Here is a 20,962-nt window from a genome sequence, read left to right on the forward strand (position 1 = left end):
TCCTCCTTAACTGTTCTGCATCCAGTTCCTCGATCACTCTGAATCTTCCCTGGAATTTGTCTTCTTCCGCTAGCAACATCCTAAAGAAGAGCGACAAGAAGAGGACAATTAGTAAGCATTTGTCTTCCGATTCCATCACCTCCAGACCCCGCTTACTTACCGAAGCTCTCCTGCAAATTCAGCCGCTGCCCGGACATCTTCCATTCTACGCTCCGCTTCATCTGGCCGCATTTCTTCCAGGAACTTCTCGGCGACCTGCAAGGAAGGATAGCACAGGTTAGGCTTATTCAAAGACGCTCATAGCACCGTGCTTCGCGCAATCTCTTACCTTCTCGAGCACTGCCCTCTCCATCAGCTCGACATCTCCATCACCCCTTCTGCATTAACGAGAGAAGGAGAAGGTCAGCAGAGCAACAACAATTGCGGACACTCATTCTTTAAAACAAAGACTTACCTCAAGAGTGGAGTCGCAGCCAGCCTGGACTCCCGGGCCCACGCCAGTGAAGTAACTCGGCGGAAAGGTGCCCAACCACCACGCGCCCGTGCACTGAACGGCAGGACGGAGAGCACACTTTATCGAAATACAAGGTGAGAGAGGCTCCAAAGGGATCGCAAAGGGGAACACTTGGGAGGCGGGCCCCGAGAGAAGGTGACTGTGGCTAAAACCGAACTCCTGTCTTCCAGAGTAATCCCACGGCAGCGCGAGTCCCCGGGGGAGGTGAATCCATCCCAGAAGCGCTCTGGACCAGTCGGAAGGCATCCCTGTGGATACAAGGTGAGCGTTACACTCAGAGAGGCCAACACTGATGCCATACTTGCGGCTGCTAATTAACGGCGTTGGAGGGAAATTGCTGACTTCCTCCCGGACATTCCAGCAAACAAACAAGCCTCCTTCAAGGCAGGACTCGCTGAGGCAAATCTTGTGGCACAGGACATCATGGAAACCACTGTGGCACACATAGATACTGCTATCAGGGCAATCTGCGTGGCAACGGACATGCGCAGGAGGCCTGGCTTAAGGCGACTAGGTTCAACCCTGGCGTTCAGGGCAGAATCCTAGACCTGCCTTTCGAGGGCGTCGACTTGTTCCATTCCTCCACAGAGGAGGAGCTAGATAAGAAGAGCAGTTCACAGACATCCAAATATCTGGCCATTCTTACCAAACCAACAGCCAAAACCTTTGCACAGGGCCACTTTGTTCAGAGGGCAGTCCTTCGACAGTTTCCAGGGTTTTGAAGACCGCCGGGCCAGGCAACCGGACAGGTCGCCCAGCCAACGAATTGGCAAAAACACCAGAAATCTTTGCACAAGGGCTTCTTTGTCTTCCTCCGAGTCATATGCCTCCGACCCAAATAAGCAATGATGGCTCGTTTCAGATCCATAGCACCCCAGACGGGGCCAGGTTGGCCCTGCGCAGTCAGGCTTGGCGTGCACGCTTTACGGACTCAAGGGTGATTTTGGTAGTCTCCTCAGGCTTCTGGCTTCCCCTGCCATCCCTCCCTGCTCCCCCCCACGTCCCGCCCTCCTCCCACCGATCAGCACTCCTTCACTCTTAGCAGAGATACGCTCCCTTGAGGAGAGCGAGGCGGTGGAGGAGGTCCCTCTCCCGCAGCAGGGACAGAGCTTTTACTCCTGCATCTTTGCTATTCAAAAGAAGAACCAGGTGGGCCTGCGAGTGGTCCTAGAGCTTTCCTTCCTGAATCTGTACCTACCTCTGCAGAAGTTCAAAATGGTGACGCCAGCGCTTATAGCGGATATGCTGTGTGGGGGGGACTGGATATGCTCCCTGGATCTGAAGGACGCATATTTACACGTTCCCACTGTGCAGTCTCATCGGGCCTTCCTCAGGTTACAGGTCATGGGTTTGCACTTTCAATGCAAGGTGCTGCCGTTCGGCCTGAATTCAGTGCCAAGTGTAGTCACAAGACTGATTAACGTGGTGGTGGCCCTACTCGGGTCGGAGGGCCCCCATGTATATCCTTACCTTGACGACTGGTTAGTCTGAAGGGGGTCCCCGGAGCAGGTCAGGTTCTCAGCGACCAGACTCATGACTACACTCTATGAACTGGGGTTCTCAATACATTTCTAGTCCCAGCTCTGCCATACGCAAACACTGGTGTTTTTGGGGTTCCTGTGGGATACTCCAGACCAGAAGGTGTTCCCCACGGGGGAGAAGGTGGCAGTGATCAAATCTTCCGTTGCTCACTTCCTCAGCAGAACAGTAACTACGGCCTGGTGGTACCAGCACCTGCTGGGAGTACTGGCTGCATGCCTCCTGGCTATCCCTTGCACTAGGCTTAGAATGAGGAGGCTGCAGCTGCATTTTTCAGCATCCTGGGACCAAGAGTCTGGTCATCCTGGAGCCCCGGTCACTGTACCCGCTCACCTACAGCAGGAACTCACGTGGTGGAAGCAGGATGCGAACCTCATGGTGGGCAGACCATTCAGACAGCCTCCAGCAGATCATACTATGACTATGGATTCCTCACTACAAGGGTGGGGCGCTACCCTAGGTACATATTCAGTACAGTCTGTGGTCCAAGGCCGACAAACAAAATCACATCAACTGGCTGGAAATGATGGCCATTTGGCTCGCACCCGGGGCATTACTCCCACTAATCGGGAGCAGTGCAGTTGGCATTCGGACGGACAACTCTACCTGCATGTATTACCTCAACAAGCAGGGGGCACCAGATCCCCGCTCCTATTGGATGTCAGCAGTCCATCTGAACCCGGAGGCGGACATACTCAGTTGGTTAGGCTCAGACAACGATGAGTGGCAACTGAACAAGAGTCCTTCAAGAAATGTTCAGTAGGTGGGGTCACCCGGTCACAGACCTGTTTGCAACGCAGAGCAACCGGGCTTGTCAGCAGTACAAGTCCTGGGGGGGAAAGGGCATGGCTCCCCCGGGTATGCGCTTCAGATCCCCTGGGACGGGATGTGGGGTATGCATTTCCTCCTACCCCGCGCATCCACAAGGTTTGCAAGATCAGGCAGACCCAGCGGTTGCGTCTCATTCTCATAGCGCCTCAGTGGCCGTCCAGGCCCTGGTTCTCAGATCTTCGACAGCTGTCAGTCCAGCCAGAAGTGCCCCTCCTGCTTGGGAACGGCCTACTCTTGTGCATCATGTGGGGGGCTGTCTTTCACCCCTGCCTGGAAAGGCTGGCCCTAGCAGCCTCGTACCTGAGCAGGTAACTCTTCAACATCTCCGGCTGTCTCAGGACAACCTGGAAATCATCCAGGGAGCCAGGAGTTGGGCTACACGAAAACAGTACAAAAGCAAATGGATCAGGTTCTGCTTCTTGTCCAAGGAAAAAGGAGTGTACCCGCTATCTTGCACGCTGGACCAGGTTTTGTCTTTCTCAGCTTGTCAGCCAGATCAGGGGTCCATGCTGACACCTGCCGGACATACCTAGTGGTCATTGGTGCATTCAGGAACTCAGACAAGTTTACTTTCTCTATAGCCAACCCAGTAATGAAAAGACATATGGTGGGGTTAACCAGGCTATACCTGCCTGTCAGATGGCCACAACCAGTATGGGATCTTAACGTACTTGCGCCCTCACGCACAAACCATTTCAGCCCATGACCACAGTGGACATCGAATTGGTCATGCTCAAGACAGCGCTACCAGTGGGGCTTACTTCAGCTCGCAGAGTTAGCGAGATTCAGGCCCTTGTGGCTTCTGAGCCCTACACTGTTTCATCGGGTCAAGGTCATGCTCCGTACTCACCTCAGGTTCCTTCCAAATGTGGTCTCCTCCTTCCACATTAACAAAGAAACTGCTCCCCACTTTCTTTCCAAACCCCAAGGAAGATGCAGAGAAGGCTCTTCACTGTTTGGACGTCAGAAAAACACTCAAATTCTATCTTGACACAACTAAGACCTTTCGCAAGACGGACGTCTTATTCGTCACATTTGGCGGGTCAAGGCCTGGACAGCAAGCATCCAAAGCTTCAATAGCTAGATGGATGACTGCGGCCATCCAGGAGGCAGACAAGGCTCAGCACAAGGAATCACCAAGTGGCATGCACGCTCACGCCATTGGGGCCAAGGCAGCGGCTGTTGCCTTCCAGCGTCATGTACCGTGGCAGGTGATTAGCAGGGCAGCTACATGGGCCACCCCATCGCCTTCTGCTATCATTACTGTCTGGATACCAGAGCCAGGGCTGAAGCAGCATTTGGCCAGGCTGACCTTCATAATTTGTTTGCCTGGAGTTTCAAGCTCTCCTCCCCAGGGCGTTAATATCAGTGGTAGTTTTGCCCATACAGGATGCAGGAAAGGGGACGGAACGTAGGAGTAATTGAAGTGTTACTCACCGGAATGACTAACGTGCTCATAGTCCATAGTCCCCTTTCTTCAATACGTCCCACCATCCTTCCCTCTAATAATGAGCAGAGAGGTTGAGCAGTTTAAAACACCCGACACGTCAAAGGGGACTGAGGTGTGGCACCAGTTGGCAGGGTTAAGAGAGCGCATGCTCCCGAGGCCATGCCGCTGCGCGCGTTCACGTTTGAAGGGGAAATGTTTTTTTTTTCTGGTGAACAAGTTTCCATTCCCGTCACTAGCGAGGGACGCCCATACAGGATGGAGGAAAGGGGACTATTGACTAGGAGTACCTTAGTCACTCTGGTGAGTAACACTTAATTCATGTACTGTGCCTTTTCACCTCACGTAATTTACAATAGGCAATACCTTCTTCAGAGCATGTTTAAATGAAATTGCTTTTATTGAGACCCCAAACAAGATATTTTGTGTTCTATATATCGCCAAGGGCGTATTCAAATCTAACATCTTACTTACCAGCCCTAGTCAGTGAATTGGAATAAGTATAAAATGTATTCTTGCCTCCGCGCATATGTACTAAACTTGCAAAGAGGCTTTGATGATCGCGCCCTGCCCAATTAATTGGCTCAGGTTTTTTAAATACGTATTTGTTGGGTCCAACATGCTTTTGTTAACTTGACTGTTTTGCTGTGTTTTTGGTTTCCTAAGCTTTCTTAAACTGTCAGCCAAGCAGCTGCAACTCATTTATGTTGTATTGCCCTTAGGAGCCCAACAAGCTACCTTTGCAGGGGTGCTTGTTGTATTTAGAGCGTAGGTTGGTGGCATCTACATGACTTGCATTTAGCTACACTACCTTGCAAATGGCCCTATATGGGCGCAATTTGATTATCAAGTAGTTTTTAAAATCCTGCAGGATTAGAATTACTACAGCCTGACAAATACACAGGTTGGGATAGGGTGGGCGGGGCTGGGCAGGCCAGGAAGACCTATACAGCTAAAAGGAGAATTGCAAGCGCTTGATTCAGTACAACCATGGAGGAGACCCCTAATGCAAGAGAGGGACACCAGAGGTCTAGTCCTTTTTAGGAGTAAATTGTAGTTCAAGTGCAGGCTGGCTATTACTGGGATCACTTGCCAAGGCCAAGTCAAAAAGAGGGCCAGGGCACTTAAAACTGCCTAGGACTCAGAGAATAATGAAGGCTGCTTTCCTGGGTATGGACACTCTGGAATTAGATTAATTTGAATAGGGAATGGATATTGGACTCTGTGCATTGGGTCTTTTTAGCATATCCTTCACGTGATTTGAATTAAACTTTTAGCATGATCATTTTGTTTGTGTTGTTTTGGTTGAGCAACCTGCCTCCCTTTGGATATTTTTTCCCATTTATCCTATAGCAGTTTCTAAACCTGCTCTAGAGCTCATAGTTTAGAAATACGAGCTTTGGGGAACCTGTCATGAGTATACCAGACAGCTCAAGTATAACAACTAGTTAGTGGGGAGAACTAACCCTACGAGATTGGAGATTGCCCTTACATACACCTGGACATTGAGTCCTACAGGATAGGTCAACTAATTGGATAAGACCCTCCACTCTGCCAAATTGTACCTTTCTGATGATTATATAGCCCCCTCCCAAACTCCCCAACCCAGGTGTTTGTAAAAGCTGTTCACCCTTCTTCTATTCATACCTGTTGGTTATGTTTCTCCCTATTTGTGATACAGGCCAGCCTTTGTTAGCATGGCAAAGCTGAACATCTGTAGTCTGTGAGTTGAGCACATTTCTAAAGAAGATTTGGGTGCGAGATGCTCCTTGTAGTTTTTGGGACCAATTCCGAAATTGGGGTTTGGGGCAGTAAGCATAAAATAGCTTAAAATAACAACCTGGATGAATCTGTTCCATCTAAGACCAAGTGTGGCTTGAATTAGCTGTGACATGCAAATTGCCCCTCGGCATTTCCTTTAAGTTTCTGAAGTTCTACCACTGTCCCTTACTTTGATTGGTTGAATATTTGGCCGATTAATATATCTAATGCCTGCAAACATGGTATTTGAATTACTGAACCTGAACTTGTTGCTGCTTTAGAAACTGCCGAGTTTCCATCTAGGGGTTATTGCAGTTTGAATCCTGTTGCTGACCAAAGGAGTTCACTGGGCGTGCCATAACCAATCCTATTGTTGCCCTATGCCAACAACAATGCACATGAGATAATGTCCCCTTCTGTACTATGGATGCATTAATACCATGCTGTTCCTGAAAGCTACATGGGAAATGCTTGGATTGGAGAATGAGATATGAGTAGGAGTATGAGCCCCGTTGCTCAGCAGAAGTGGCGTCCACATTTCTTTTTTAAGTTCCTTATGTCACTTTTAGCTGTCGATTGCTCATCCAGCATTCTTGTGGCAGATGAAATGATGTGCCGGTGCTGGGGGTTGTACTTTTCTACGTTTCATTACAGTGGATAGATGTAACCTCTTTTTGGGTGTATTGATGACACCTTTTCTGGTTATTAATTCCATCCAAACTGTTATCAAAGCAAAGGATCGTACAATAATAATAATAATAATATAGTATGCAGACACAAGCTTAATATCCGAGCAGTTACATCAAATGCTATTTCCGTTATCTGTGCTACTAAGGAAAAAAGTTACGCATTGCCATGCAGTGTCAGGAAATGATGAAGTGTTCATTTTAATAGCTTTTATTGACTGAAACTGATGTTTATATTTTTTACAACTTTTTTCTCTTTGTTACCTTTTATTATCTGCCCTCCGAACTAAGACTGTTGTGGTGATTAGGAATGAGCATGGTACTCCACTCATGCGGTCTGTGGCACAATGTAAAATGCAGTAAAAATACAGTTAGGACCAAGTGTTACTATGACACATATTGTGGTGGTGTTATGATTGCTATGTCTGCAAGACTGCTTTTTTCAAAGTTAAAGTACACTCTTTAAGTCATAAATGTCTTGATGTTTGCAGGAAGACAAAGACGCGTCAGATGCTAAGCTCTCTAAAGCCAAGCTACAAAATAAAGCCAAAGTTGCATCTCTATCTTCCCAATTAGAAGAACTGAAGAAGCAAATACCAGCTTCCGGAACGCAGCAAAACAAATCTGATCATAAAAAGGTGAGTTTGTTAGGAGGCGGCTAGAGAAAATGGAATTGCATCAACTTTAAAAAGAAATTACAAAACTAATCTTTGCCCTTTTGTGTGTCAGCCATCGAAGCTTAGCACGCAGCTCAATGGGAAAGTTGAAATATTTTCAAAGATCATTGCTTGCGACAAAATCACATGCCTTTGGCTAGAGGGTGGTAGAGGAGTGACTGTGGTTGTTAAGAACCACCACCTGCTCTGAGATATGGGCCTCAAAGATGGTACACATGGGACCCCCCCCCACTCCCATTTCTATCCTTGTATGCAGAAAACAGAACAACTCCTACTGCCCCGAAAACATTTAGCACCCAACAATCAATTGCAGCATGATAAATACACAAAAGAGGCGACCCTCTTGCGGACCCACCTCCACAAGCCACAATGTGCATACCGAGAGTCTTGTTTGCCCAAAAGAGAAAAGATGGAGTGCTGCTCTAGAAGAACACTGCGGGCCCTATTCCCACACATTCATGGAAGTGTGCAGAGATCAGGAGGAAATCAATGGGGGTGGGGCAGCGGCATTCAGGAGAATCTGTCTAGAGTTCGAGTGGCTATTAGACTGGTTTCAAAATAGCAGATGCACTCTTTGTAAGCTTTGCTAGTAGGGCTGTGGTGCGGTCCGCTTGGCAGTGCGTGAGTGATCCCACACAGACTCTACCCAATCGGAGGACACGCTCTCACCTTTCATACCCTTGGTGCCTACCACACAATTTTTAGCCCATGCCTCAACAGAGTAGCCCTATGTAATATGGGAACAGCAGACGAGTGTTGTGGTAGTATGTGGAGTTGCAGCTGCAGAATGGAGCCTGGCAGTGGCGAAGGGGGGAGGGAAAGGGAAAGGCAGGGAGGGGAGGTCGAGGAGGAGGAGGAGGAGGAGGATGAGGAGGAGGAGGGAGATTTGGAAAGGGGAGCGAGGAGGTACATATGACTAAGAAGATTGAGTGAATGAGGAAGAGCACTCGTGAGACAGAGAGGAAGGACTGTGGTTCTACGCTGGGGCGGACCCAGTACTCCCCCTTAAAAACAGGTAGGACCAACGTCTGCTGGTGGAACTTTGGAGGTTCAAAGCTAGCCGGAGAACAGCGAGCCACAGGAAGTTCTCGGTCAAGAGGACCCTGGAAACCACGAGGTAGAAGAAACACGGAGAGGGCAAAGAGCCAGACGTGGTGTGCCCAAGAACGAGACTCGAGGCTGTGGCGTGAACTTGAAACGGTGGACTGGGCTGGTCCTCGAACAACACTGAGACCGCAATTAGAAAGGCTCAGCGGCGCCGCACGCTGGTTCTGGGAGAAGGAAGGCCTGCTGGACACGCAGAAGAGACAAGTGGCAGCCCAACCCCGCAGGAAGAACCGGTGATGCCAAGCCAGCAGAACCTAGGTAGTGGTTGTGAATACTTTAAAGAAATTGAACAATACAAAGGGACTCATCATATTAGCCCCAGTGGTCGTGAATACCTTAAAGAAAGTGAAGTGTACAAAGGGACTCATCGTATTAGTCCCAGTGGTTGTGAATACCTGGGTGAAGGACAGTTTGTTAAGTCCACAGAGTGCTTGAACTATAATCCGAACATGGAGAGCTATCTAGAGACACTCCATGAATCCGAAAAGGGATAAAGGTCAAAATCCTATTGTAGGAGACCAAGGAACTCTTTTAAAAGCATTACGGGCAAAGTAGAAAAGGTGGAAGAATTACATTATTTGATTCACATGGTTACCAAGAACTATTTGACAATGGACTATTGTGGCTGGAAGAAGCCTGTCCAGGAGAAGGGACCCCTTTCTTTTCCTTTTGTATTTTATTAGTGGTAGGGTTAAAATAGGGCCATTTTTGAAGGAGGGCAGATCATTATTTTGGATTGCCATACTGATGCCAAGGCCCTTAGTTAGTTAGTTAGTTAGTTAGTTTGTTAGGTAGGGCAAACTTTAGTGATGGGGAGAGATTAGCCTTTTTCTTAATATTTGGATAAAAAGAATTGTAACCATTTGTTACGCCTCCTTTTTCTGACCTACCACACGGTCCAGGATTGGTCCTTCCATTGGGTGGGTAGTTTTAGGTTTTCTGGTTGTTTTTTTATAACTACATTTGAAATGTGATTTCCTTATTTCTTTTTTTGACTTTAATCGGGTCTTAATTGGGCCATGGATTGTTCAACAATTGGCTCTGAGCCTTTAAACACTGACCAAGCCGTTGGCGCCATGTTGGATCTGCAAATGTCTGTGTTAGGCAAGATTCGGTGCAGTACCCTTAGGTTGCACTACAACAACTTTGACCTCCTGATAATAAAAACCCAACCTTTCGGTATAAGTCTGTACTGCACAGGTTGGTAGTGTGGTTCAGCAGCCAGGCTTATCTCAAGAGGGGTCAATGTGCGCAGTAGGGTAGTTATACAGAGATTCACAGTGACAGGTATTCAATTAAACTCTTGCACTCAAGGTTTCTTGATTAAACAATTATATATTTATTTAACAGTAAGTTTCTTCAGAAGGGGCAATATAACAGTAACACAATAATACACTCCAAAACACACACTATCAGTTTCTCTAAATCAGCTAATACCCATTGGGGATGGCACACAGACACTTCCTACACCCTCAGGTGACTTAAATAGCTAGGACACTGTGGACATTAATATATCACTGGTACGTTTGGAGTAATACTGAGATTGGTGTCAAAGAAAAGGGTTATTGAATAAAACAAGTTATCACACACACATTCTGAAGCAGGTAAGTACTTTTGAACCCCCCAATGAAAAGTAAGTTAACCCCTTCCTGGAAGGAAGACAGAAACACAGTCAGAGGGGAGAAGACTAATTCAGGGAGGCAGGCCAGGCTAGTGTCAATTGGGCAAAAGTCTAGGTGAGCTGAAGCACTTCTTGCAGGTAAGTAAAAGTCTTGCACAAGGTTTTAGAAGACTTTGTAGAAAAGAAGAATCAGTGTAGGGTCACAAGCTGTTAGGGTTGTGAGGTGTAGAAGATGCAAGCAACTCTACAGAAGAAACCAAGACAAGTCTCAACTGAGATCAAGTAAGGCTACACAACAAGAGGTACGTTCTCTTAGACTATGCAGTACCTTTGGTTAGAAGAAATTGTTCCAGGTGTCTTCTGTTCCTGTGCAGCTCTGTAGATTCTGTTGTTCCTGGGCCTCAGTCGTGGGGACAAGACAGAGGACTTCTGGGGACTCCTGCACTGTAATGGGACTGTCAGTGACAGCAACCGGCAATCTTCAAATCAGTGGCACTTCACAGATTCAGCTCCTCGCGTCTATGGCAAATAGCACCTCCGTGTTTCCTGGCTGTTGAGATGGGCTTTCCTTGCATCTGGGCTCCAGCACTCTGTTGAGGTGGCTCAGGCTCAGACAGTCCTGCTTCCTGGGAGTCCAGAAGATCTTCCTGGAGCTCTTGGCCAAACTTAAGTGATGCACTCCGAATCTGGTATTCCTCTCCCTGGCACTTCAGTTCCTGCAGCAAGAAGGAAGTATAGGTATGCAATTTTATCAATTATCGTAAGTAAAAATGGCACATTAGTTATTAGTCTAAAATTGCCAGAAATGGATTGATCAAGATTATTTTTTTAAAAGTAGTGTAATCCATGCCTCTTTGATGTCTTGGAACATAGGATTTGCCAAAAGATTGGTTCACAAACTGAACAACCCACGGCGCAAGTGTCTCAGCGAAATCTTTAAAAAGCTTGGCCAAGAAAGCATCCCCCTTACATGAGGACGGTTTCAAATTGTTAATAATGTCAAGAACTTCCAACTCCAATACTTCCGCAAAAGAAAGGTTTCGAGATGTCTGTAAACAGGAAAGGCTTCAGACTCTGAACCCAGTATGTCTTTATGGAGATTATTAAATTGTTCTTTAATGGCCAGTTGGTGTTTTTCAGTTTTGTTGGTAAAGCCATCGTGGATAGCTTGACACCAAGCATCACTTTCTTGTTCTAAGCTAATTACTGGTGCGCTTTTGAGCTCCTGTAAGATGGAAAATATTTCTTTGGATTGCGATTTGGCTTGGAGGATACCGTCATTAAATTTTTTGGCTTTAGCATTAAAGATCACATCTTTGTAGTGTTTAACGGATTGCTTATAAGTAAGCATTGTTTCAGCAAATGGAGCTTTCCTCCAAAGGCGTTTGGCTTTACGCTTAATGCGTCTAGTTTCCAAAATGTGTTCCGAGAACCAGGTTTGAAGATTTATTAATCTTTGAAGGTTTAATGGGAGCTAAAGTGTCACATGCAGTATTTGTGGCCTTCCTGAATAGGTCAGTAAAGTTGTCAAGGGAATTCTGCTCTGATAGAGCGGGTAAGAGTGGTACTACTGGGTCTTTAAAGGCCTCATGTGTAAATTTATTTTTGGTTGCGCCAGGTATTAAGTGGCTTATTCTTATTCAAGGATGGTATCTGGGGAGGTTGTAAATTGACAAGGGGGGTCCTGGGAGTCTCTCTGCCAGACATGAGTCCTGGTTACAAGAGCCTTACCCAGAGTCTTTAGCTCACTATCTTTCACAGAGAAGAAATATCCCAAACATATCAGTCTTTGTCCTGCCCTGGGGCAGTCCAACACCGAAATGCTAGGCAATTCTTCTCTGAACAGGAGTACTGGGGAGGTTGTGTCAAGCACAAAAAGTTTGTAAGGAAATGGTCTGACCAAGCATATTCTGAAATAGACAGAATTTCTATATCTTGGTTTTTTGTCAAGGTCCAATCCGGCGTATTTCCGCAGTTATGAGTTGCAGCATGGACATGTTGTTGGAATCCGATGGATTCGATAGACATTCTCAGGTCGTTGGCTTCTTCGTCAATGGTACTATTATACCAAAGATTAACGTCTCCAAGGACAATGAAGACTGACGAATCCTTGGCGAGTTTACCTATTGTAGCCAGCAATTGTTCCTCAAACAGGGGGGTTCTTCTCAGAGGACGATATAGTAGCAATATACTGATAGAGGATACAGGGTTTATGCTAATCTTTACCATTAGAGCCTCACAGTTTTCTAAGTTGGGACCATTTATTGTTTGAAGTTTAGGTCATGCTTAAATATGATGGCCACCCCTGCTCCTCTACCCTGTTCCCTACTAACTTGGAGGGCAGAGTATCCATCGGGTGTAGCCATTAGCATGGCGTGATAGGAAGTTTCAGTCATTCAGGTTTCTGTTAGGAATATTACATCAAGGTTTTTCTCGATAAGCAAGTCAGCAATTTTCGCTGCATGTTTTTACGAGGGAGCGGGTATTTAACAAACAACGATTGATTTTCCCTATACTTGCCTGGGATGGTGCTACCTTAAGTGCTGCATTAGTATCATCAGGACTGACCATTAATGGGACTCTCTAGCTCTGTGGGCCTCACGGTGCAGAGCATCATCATCAGGTAAGGACAGCAAGGGGTTCAGATAGTTAGGTGGAAGGAGAGCACGTGCAGGCATATGTGGTGGTCTGGGGAGAGTCCCTTCCGTCAGGTTTAAACTAGGCATTATTGTTTGATTATATATTGTTCGGGGTGTGTTGTATGCCTCTCCGACAACTTCCAGAAATGGAGTACTGTGTGGCGGGGGAGCTGCAGACACACAACCGGCAATAACTTTATTGTTGTTTACTTTAAGCTTAGATAGTATTGGATCGTGGAGGACATTGTCCTCCAACAACATGCTTCTTACAATAGAGGCTTATCGGGCGTGCTTTATTGTGTCTAAGACCTCTTGTAGTCCCATTTTTCCAATAGAATTAGTTCAGGGCTGTACTAGTCCGTACCGTTACTGACTGTCCCCGACGCGCCAGCACTGACGCGCATGTCGGGTAAATTTGATAGAGTAGAGAACTACAAGTATGATGGTACTTGTAGTTCTGTTATGACGGTGGGCACGTAACTGCCTTTAACAACTGCAGAAGTCAAATAGCTTCACTGCAGAATTTCAGTACGTCACGTGGGTCACAGCTATACAATATAATGAAGTAATACAATGATAAAAGTGATAGTATGCTAAAAACAGTATGTGCTAAAAATAGAGAGCTAAAACCAGATTGTGGGTAAGAAGGTCAGCACAATTTCTATATTAGCAGCAGAGTTCTGTATTAGCAGCAAAGATTCCAAGATTAAAAGTAGCAGAGCTTCAGCTACACAGAAAAGCCTAACTGGCTTGGGCGAATTCTGCGACTTCCCTTGCGGCAGATTCATTGCTGTCTGCCGCGTTTCTACATCTTGCTGCACTCTCGGTGCTTGTGTCTGCTGCGCTGTCTGATTTTGATCAAGTCTACGTTCTGTTAAGTGTATGCAGGCGGGTATACGTTCCCCCCTCTTGAGAATTGTCCGCTCTGTACGGATCCTTGGCTTCTACACATCTGTGCAATCTGTCCTGACCTACCACATGTCCAGCATACAGGAGTAGGCCACCTTCCAAGCCCATCCTGCATGCCTTGACCATCATTCTGCATATTAGAAAACCCACCTTGGTTATTCTGGAAATGTCCCTGATTATTTTGGAAGCCGTCTTGATTATTCTGGAAGCCTCTTCCTCTTTTTACGAGCCCATTGTTACCTTGGTCATACTGCCTTTTGGTAATTAACCTGTGCCATGCCTGTGCCTACTGTTTGTTGTGCACCTGGGCATTCTCCGCTAGTCAACATGGCCCCTTCATTGGCGTATTTCAACAATTCTTTTCTGCACTAATTTAGCCTCTTCACCTTTCCTAGCATTGTCTTTTTTGCTATTCTTTTCCTGCAACAGTCTGCAATAATGTGTGATGGTCAGCTGTAGTTCTGACCGTGTTTTAGCCTCCATGCCCACTAACTTCTTGAGCTGCTTCTGCACTGCGTCTGCCAGCCTTTGGCATAGTATATGATAAAATACAGGTATAGACTTTCCCAAGACTCGCGTGTCTCCGAAGCCCATTCCTCCTGAAAATGTTGAATGTAAACAAGCGGATCATCCCCTTCCTGCATCTTTTTCATCATTATTGCTCCCATATCTGATATGTCCGGATACAGCACTTTCCAAACTGCAGCCCTACAGTTGTTGAACGGTGCTCCATCTTGAGCCGTGTTTACCGCAGTGACACTTGAATACCCAGCCCTTGACCAAATGTAGTCTGCTCTTTCCCCAAGAATGGCAACTAGGAGACCTTTAATGTCCCCTATAGCTAACATGTTTCCTCCTGTAATTTTTTCGGTATCACTACATATTATCCCCACCAAAAATATTGCTGTATATATGGTCGTCTGGAACGGCCATAGGCGATATTTTTGGGGCGGATAATTTTTGGGGTTTTTGGGAGCAGGGGTTTCCCCGCAGGTTCCATGCCTTAATATCGCCGCAAAAATATGGGGATATTAACACATGGAACCATTTTTTCTAACTCATGTATCCATATCTCAACACCCGAAGTTAAGCTCAGGAGTTTGCACCTTAAATGATCCTTATCCTTCTCTGGCCACGGTATATATTGTGATCTGGCCCCTCCCTTTTCTAACAAAGGAAACTGCGGAATCCAAAACTCATATTTATCCTTCATAGTCAACCTGTCCACAGAAGGGACAATGGCACTGCACCGCCTTCTTCCTGGCAGGGTCTTAACCTGCTCACATAAGGTGGCGAGTCCCCCCTCTCCCCATGGGATCACCTTCTAGGTCAGCCTACTCGTGTCAAAGGCTCTGACGCTCATGATATAGGTGTATCTAGATCCAACCATCTCACTTCTTTGTCCATTGAAAAACCTGCTCCTAGGGCCACATGCATTGCCCTCCTCCTCTCCATGGAAGGTTTCCCTTTCTTCATCTGGCATATCCTGCCCCCAACTTGTGTGGCTTCTCTCCTCTTCGCTTCTATTCAGTCAGTCTGTCCAAACACAGCTCTTTGGGCTCCAAACTACACAAGCCTCCCTCTCTGTCGTATAACTGCGTGCTCTCGACGATCGTTTTTGCCCTTTCCTGTCAATTCTTTCTTAGTCTTCATATCATGAAGACTTCGTCGATCGCATCCCCAATCCTTCTAGGGTCGAACTCATCCTCTAGATTTACTTTAGACGCATCTGGCATTGGTTAGTGCTCTGGGAAGAATTCTTTTATATCCACTACTGGATTAGGTTCCATGAATTGCTTTTCCATGTGATCAAAATCGCCTGCTCTCTGCCTTCTCTTTCATTCCATCTCATCATCAAACTCTCTCTGGTTCCTTGCTTCTTCCCTTACTCTTTATTCTTCCTTTCTTTTCATATCTCTTCTCTCATTTGCCCTTTGTATTTCTTCATCTCTTTGCCTTTGTATTCTCTTATCCCTTAACTTTCTCTTCCTCCTCCTCTTTCTTTCTAGTCTCTCTTGTTGTTCGCTTGCCTTCTGTCTGTTATCATATTTCCTCTGCTGTCTCCTGCTTTTTCAGCTGTTCTTCTTGATACAACTGTTCTCGTCTTTGCCTGTCTTTACTTTTTGCCCCATCCTCCTTTAATCTTTTTGTTCCTTGTCCTTTTTATCTCGCTCATCTCGATCTTCCCTTTGCCTTACGTCCTCGATGCCCTTACATTCGAGTTTGAGTCCCATTTCTTTATTCCCCGTCGTAGGTCTAAGGAAGTAATTGGTCGATCACTTCTCTCCTTGTCTTTTCTCTTTTTGTCCCTCAGGACTTTAGAGGTTACATCTCTTTCGGGAATCTTTTCTGGGCCCTCGTCGCCGCTGTGCGCAGGCGACTCATATGCCGGATTACTGTACCCTGTCGCTGCCTTAAGCTCTCTTAATGGGTACAGTCTGTCATTTTCCTTCGTACTAGCGCCATTTACTTCAGGCGCGGCAGGGGGAGAAGAAGGCTCCTCACCCCGCCCTTTGCATATGTTAAGTATTCAGCCTTCAGGAGGCAGCTCCTCTCGTTCCTCCTTGTACATCTTTCAGAGCTCTAAGCTCGCTAACCTTTTATCTACCTTTTTTCCCATGCATGCTGCATGCAAAATGTCGTCAGGTGCTGCAGAATTGCCTTCGGTGGTGATACCCTTTGTGGCCACGGCATCAACATCTTGTCTGCTGTGGCCTTGACCCACTCCGCACTATACTGTTTAAGCTTAGGAGCGTGTTTTGTCAGCTGTCTACAGAGATGTGCAAGTGGAGTAATATCCTCCATTTTGACACGTCACACTTGACTGTCAATACTCACGTTTACTCTTTGCAAATAAATACGTTTCAGAAAAATAAAACAATATGAGCATGCACCAATCGTTGCAGGCTCCAAACCCTCTATAACACGTTTTACTCCAATCTACTTTGTTCAAGAAAACAATGCCATCAATGCAAGTTCATCAAATAAATAATGAAGGGCCTAATTCACAGAATGTTTTCCAATGGGGTTTTGCCATTATAAAATGCTTCTGTGAATTAGGCCCTAATTCTTTAAATCTTTGTTATTTCCTTATTCGCGTCTCTTAATTCGTCTTTACTGCATATATATTTTTTCAATCTCATAGAACAAACAGACAATCTGATGTACTCGACCGGCCACATATATCTCAGTCTATGATCCTCAAAACTCTTCATCCTACACCTAAAAATACTCCTACGGAGTGTGAACCATCCTCTTTAGACAAGTCTTTAAACGAGTACGTCTTCTACATCACCCGCTATGGGGCTCTAGGTATGGTTCCTTCTGTTACGTCTTTACGACCCAGGATACTGGGCTTACTCTATCGTGTCTCCTTTCCTCACGATATCTTAATTGCTTGCAATTACTTAATACTTCGAGTTCATCGTCTCAAGTCACTTATTCCCACCTCCCTCCATTAATCGTGTACCCCTTATCACTCTTCTCACTTATTGCCCATTCACAATTTTGCCATCTCATTTAGTTCTACTGACCATTCGTATTTTCGTCTTCCAATTCTCGGGATCGTCGCCTGTATATTGGCCGGTTCAACCTTCCGTCCGTTCAGCTTCCTGTAGACTACGAGAGGGGTATTACTGCCTGAAAACAAGGAACCTGTCTAACCTGCGCTTGCCAGCTTTTAAAAACGGGTTCCGCTATCTACAGGGAGCTTCAAGTCTTTTCAGTTAAATGGCAGAGGTCGTTCGATATTACCGGGAACCCAAAGGTTACTATCTCGATGGATTTTTAACCATCACCACTCTGCTACCACATGAATGGCACAGCCGACTAAGCCCGTTAAGACAAGGTAGCAATACTATGAGGTGAATGGGGATGCAGAAGATACTCAAACATCAATAATCAAAACGACTCAGGAAGTTTGCAAAGTTGACAATTTTATTGGCAATTATCTAAAACAGGGAGTACAACAGACATCTAATGACGTCTCTTGGCATCGTCTCAATGATCTTTATAAAAAACAACATATTTATAGTGAAAACCTACATATAACTTACATCATCCTACGTGGCAAACTACAAAAACCTAATGCCAATTGTGATTGGGTTTTAAGGAACATCTAGGTATACGTTCCATACTAGTCTGAGAGTGATAGGCTCCTTAACATCAGGTAGGGCAACTAAGCCCTCCCCTCAAACATGTCACTATGAACGTCACTAAATGTATGACGTCCCATTGGCTACACAAACTATAGGACCCTTAATTACGTGGCCCCCATACAATTGGTTGACTTACAAACCCCCGTCAGTACTTTTCCACCTATGTTAGCAGCACACAGTCTGGATTTCCAGGTGCTGGTGAGCTGCTCATAGCCATTGCTTCTCACCAATTAGCATATCATCCATCATCACCTCAGAGGCCTGCTGTCAATTAGGCCTTTAAACTCGGCCTTGGAAATGCTCTTTGCTCTGGAGAATCCAGGGCAGTGGAGGCACGCTCTTCCTCCCTGTGTAGGTGTGGTTTGTCATGTTTGTCCAGTCTCATCCTTCCATGTGACTGAAGACCACAAATTCGAGCTCTGGTGCATTTAAAATACTATTTCCTAATAGACCCCTGACGTCGTCTTTGTTTTCTACCATGTACTTTGAACAGGAGTTTCGTTCTTTCACATGATTGTAACTACTTTCTGCTCATTTTAGCTCATACGACCTTGGCTTCTTGGGGTTGATCCAACCTCCCCTTCAGAGATTCACTTCTGTATTTCAATTGCTTTTCAACTGCGACACACTGTAAAAGAGGCCTTATTTATTTAGTCCAGCACTGCTTATAATACATAGTGGATCATCCATACTTTATTTGCTTCTATATATGTATATGTTGGTGCATGCTGCAATCTATTCACTACATATCTAGCCTTAAGATTACTTTGTCTGCTTCCGTTAATTTTGCATCTGTACACATGTAAAATTACTTGATATCGTCATTGTTTCTGCGGCATAAGCTTCTTCACCTCAAGCCTGAGATGTCACTTATCCTTACTGCTTTCTTGATGCCTTATAGAATATATCCATTCTCTTGTCTCTGCATCTTTTCTAGGTATGTCAGCTTCACTTCGTGTGAAGTCACCAATTTGTTCTACTTCTTCTGTAATCTCGTTTAAATGGCCATTGTATTGTCTCGTTTGCTGGTATGGCTTCCTCAATGGGTACCTTGCTTCCAGGATTCTTCTTGGTATCGGTATTCTCACTGGTACCGCACGTGTCTCACTCTCTGGTCCCCAACATATAGGCAATAAGGGCGAGATGGTTGAGGTGGGGTACTTGGCTCCTCCTTTACATGATGATGATGCATACATCATTCAATCTCCAGACCATATTGACCAACCAGGGGCTGATTCCCCTGCAGATAACCAGCTGCAGTATAATGATTTTCTTTTAATAGCTGCAGAACACTTTAATATCGATACCTAGGAGGCACAAGTCGATAAAGACTTTGTAGAGGACATCCTCAGGGATGATCTGCAGCACAGTTCATTCCACTGCTCCAATCTACCCAAAGGCACATTCAGCCCTCTCTACTTACCCCCAATCTGACAAGGGAAGTCAACGCTCGCATTGAGAAGATGTTTAGACCACCCCGGTCAGACCCATTGTACATCAGGGGGCAGCTAAAGCCTGACACACTCGTAGTGACCACCACAAGGAAGAGAGTGGGCACACCTTTTAGCCTCTGCCAAAGCCCCTCTTGACAAGTCGAGCAAAAAGATTTACACCCTAGGCAGGAAATTAGTTTCCTCAGCTGCTTACCAAGTGAGGATAGCTAACAACTCTACGCTACTAGCACGTTATAATTGCCACAAGTGGGACGACCTATCACAACAGATCGACTCAGTCCCAGAGCCGCTAAAGACTCTGCTTTTACAAATAGTAGTTGAAGGTAAACCGGTGGCAAGCTGCATCCTAAAAAAATATATCTGGATGCCACAGACAATGCAGGCCAGATAGTAGCTGAGGGGGTACCCTCATCAAACACCATGCATGGCTATGCAAATAAGATTTCAAGCTGGAAACCCAAGCCACCCTTTTAAATATGCCAATTGAGCCCAACGCCTTATTTGGTAAAGCAATCGAGGGTGCACTGAAAAGTGCTAAAGAGGAGTATGATGCCCTCAAATCCCTGGGATAACTCCCAAACAAACCCTTTGTGCAGAGAGACAGGTTTAATACATGCCGTTTTAGAGGACAAAACTACCAGCGGTCCTCCAACTAGAACCAAGGCAGGCAAAATTCATCTTGGGTTTCCTCGCAGGGGCAGTCCTCCCAACAAAAATGTTCAAAGGGAGCACAGAAGGTCCAGAAGTAGAGGCAGATCCTCCTCCAGAGGAGGCTCCACCCCCCCCCCCAAGCAATGACCACCCGCTACATGTCACCTCCTATGCCTCTCCAGTAGAAGGTTGCTTTTCTCAGTTTACCCACGCATGGGAGGGGGATCACGTCAGAAAAGTGGGTACTTTCCACCATGGCTGGAGGCTATTACATAGAACTCATACAAACACCACCCAACCACCTGCCAAGACAAACAGGAGGAACAGCGCATTCTGCTGGAAGAGGTCAAAGCACTGCTGCTAAAGGACACCATAGAAATCGTCCCGGTAAACAAGGGTATCTATTCAATTAACTTCCTTGTGCCAAATAAATACCTAACAATGCGCCCTGTACTAGACATGCGCCCTGCGAACACTTATGTCAAGCCTCAGTAGTTTCGCATGGGAATGCTACAATAAGTAATCCCACTGCTAAAACAGAGGGAATACATGGCAACCTTGGACATAAAAGATACTTACTTTCATATTTCAATGTTCCCAGCGCACAGGAAATTCATGCGCTTCAAAATAGCAAATCAACCCTACCAATTCAAGGTGCTACCGTTCCGCATCGCCTCCACTCCAAGGGTATTCATCAAAGTACTAGCGGCAGTGGCAGCGCACCTACGCAGAGAATCAATCCCAGTGTACCCTTATCTGGACGACTGGCTGATAACAGGGGAATCCCCTCAAATTTGCAAGCAAAATACGCAAAGAACAATCAATCTTCTGTTCCAACTGGCATTGTCAGTTAACGAGAAAAAATAGTCTTGTTCCAAGCAAAACCAAACATTTCTTAGGAGCTATCATAAAGACTGGAGAGGGGCTAGTCTTCCTGTCAAACTAAAGAGTACAAAACATTCTGCCGCA

At 45.9% G+C, this 20,962-nt stretch overlaps 1 protein-coding gene across 4 annotated transcripts in view; it reads left to right on the forward strand.

The window, feature by feature from the left end:
• LOC138503575 (golgin subfamily B member 1-like) overlaps positions 1-20,962 on the forward strand; it is a 1,546,163-nt gene that overhangs the window by 207,011 nt on the left and 1,318,190 nt on the right. For all 4 annotated transcript variants that reach the window (XM_069623402.1, XM_069623405.1, XM_069623404.1 and 1 more), the window contains exon 4: positions 7,270-7,416. In XM_069623402.1, the coding sequence (XP_069479503.1) occupies positions 7,270-7,416 (147 nt within the window). The remainder of the gene's footprint in view (positions 1-7,269; positions 7,417-20,962) is intronic.

This window comes from Ambystoma mexicanum, chromosome 11 (genome assembly GCF_040938575.1).
Source record: "Ambystoma mexicanum isolate Mex_15411 chromosome 11, UKY_AmexF1_1, whole genome shotgun sequence".
Taxonomy (NCBI): domain Eukaryota; kingdom Metazoa; phylum Chordata; class Amphibia; order Caudata; family Ambystomatidae; genus Ambystoma; species Ambystoma mexicanum.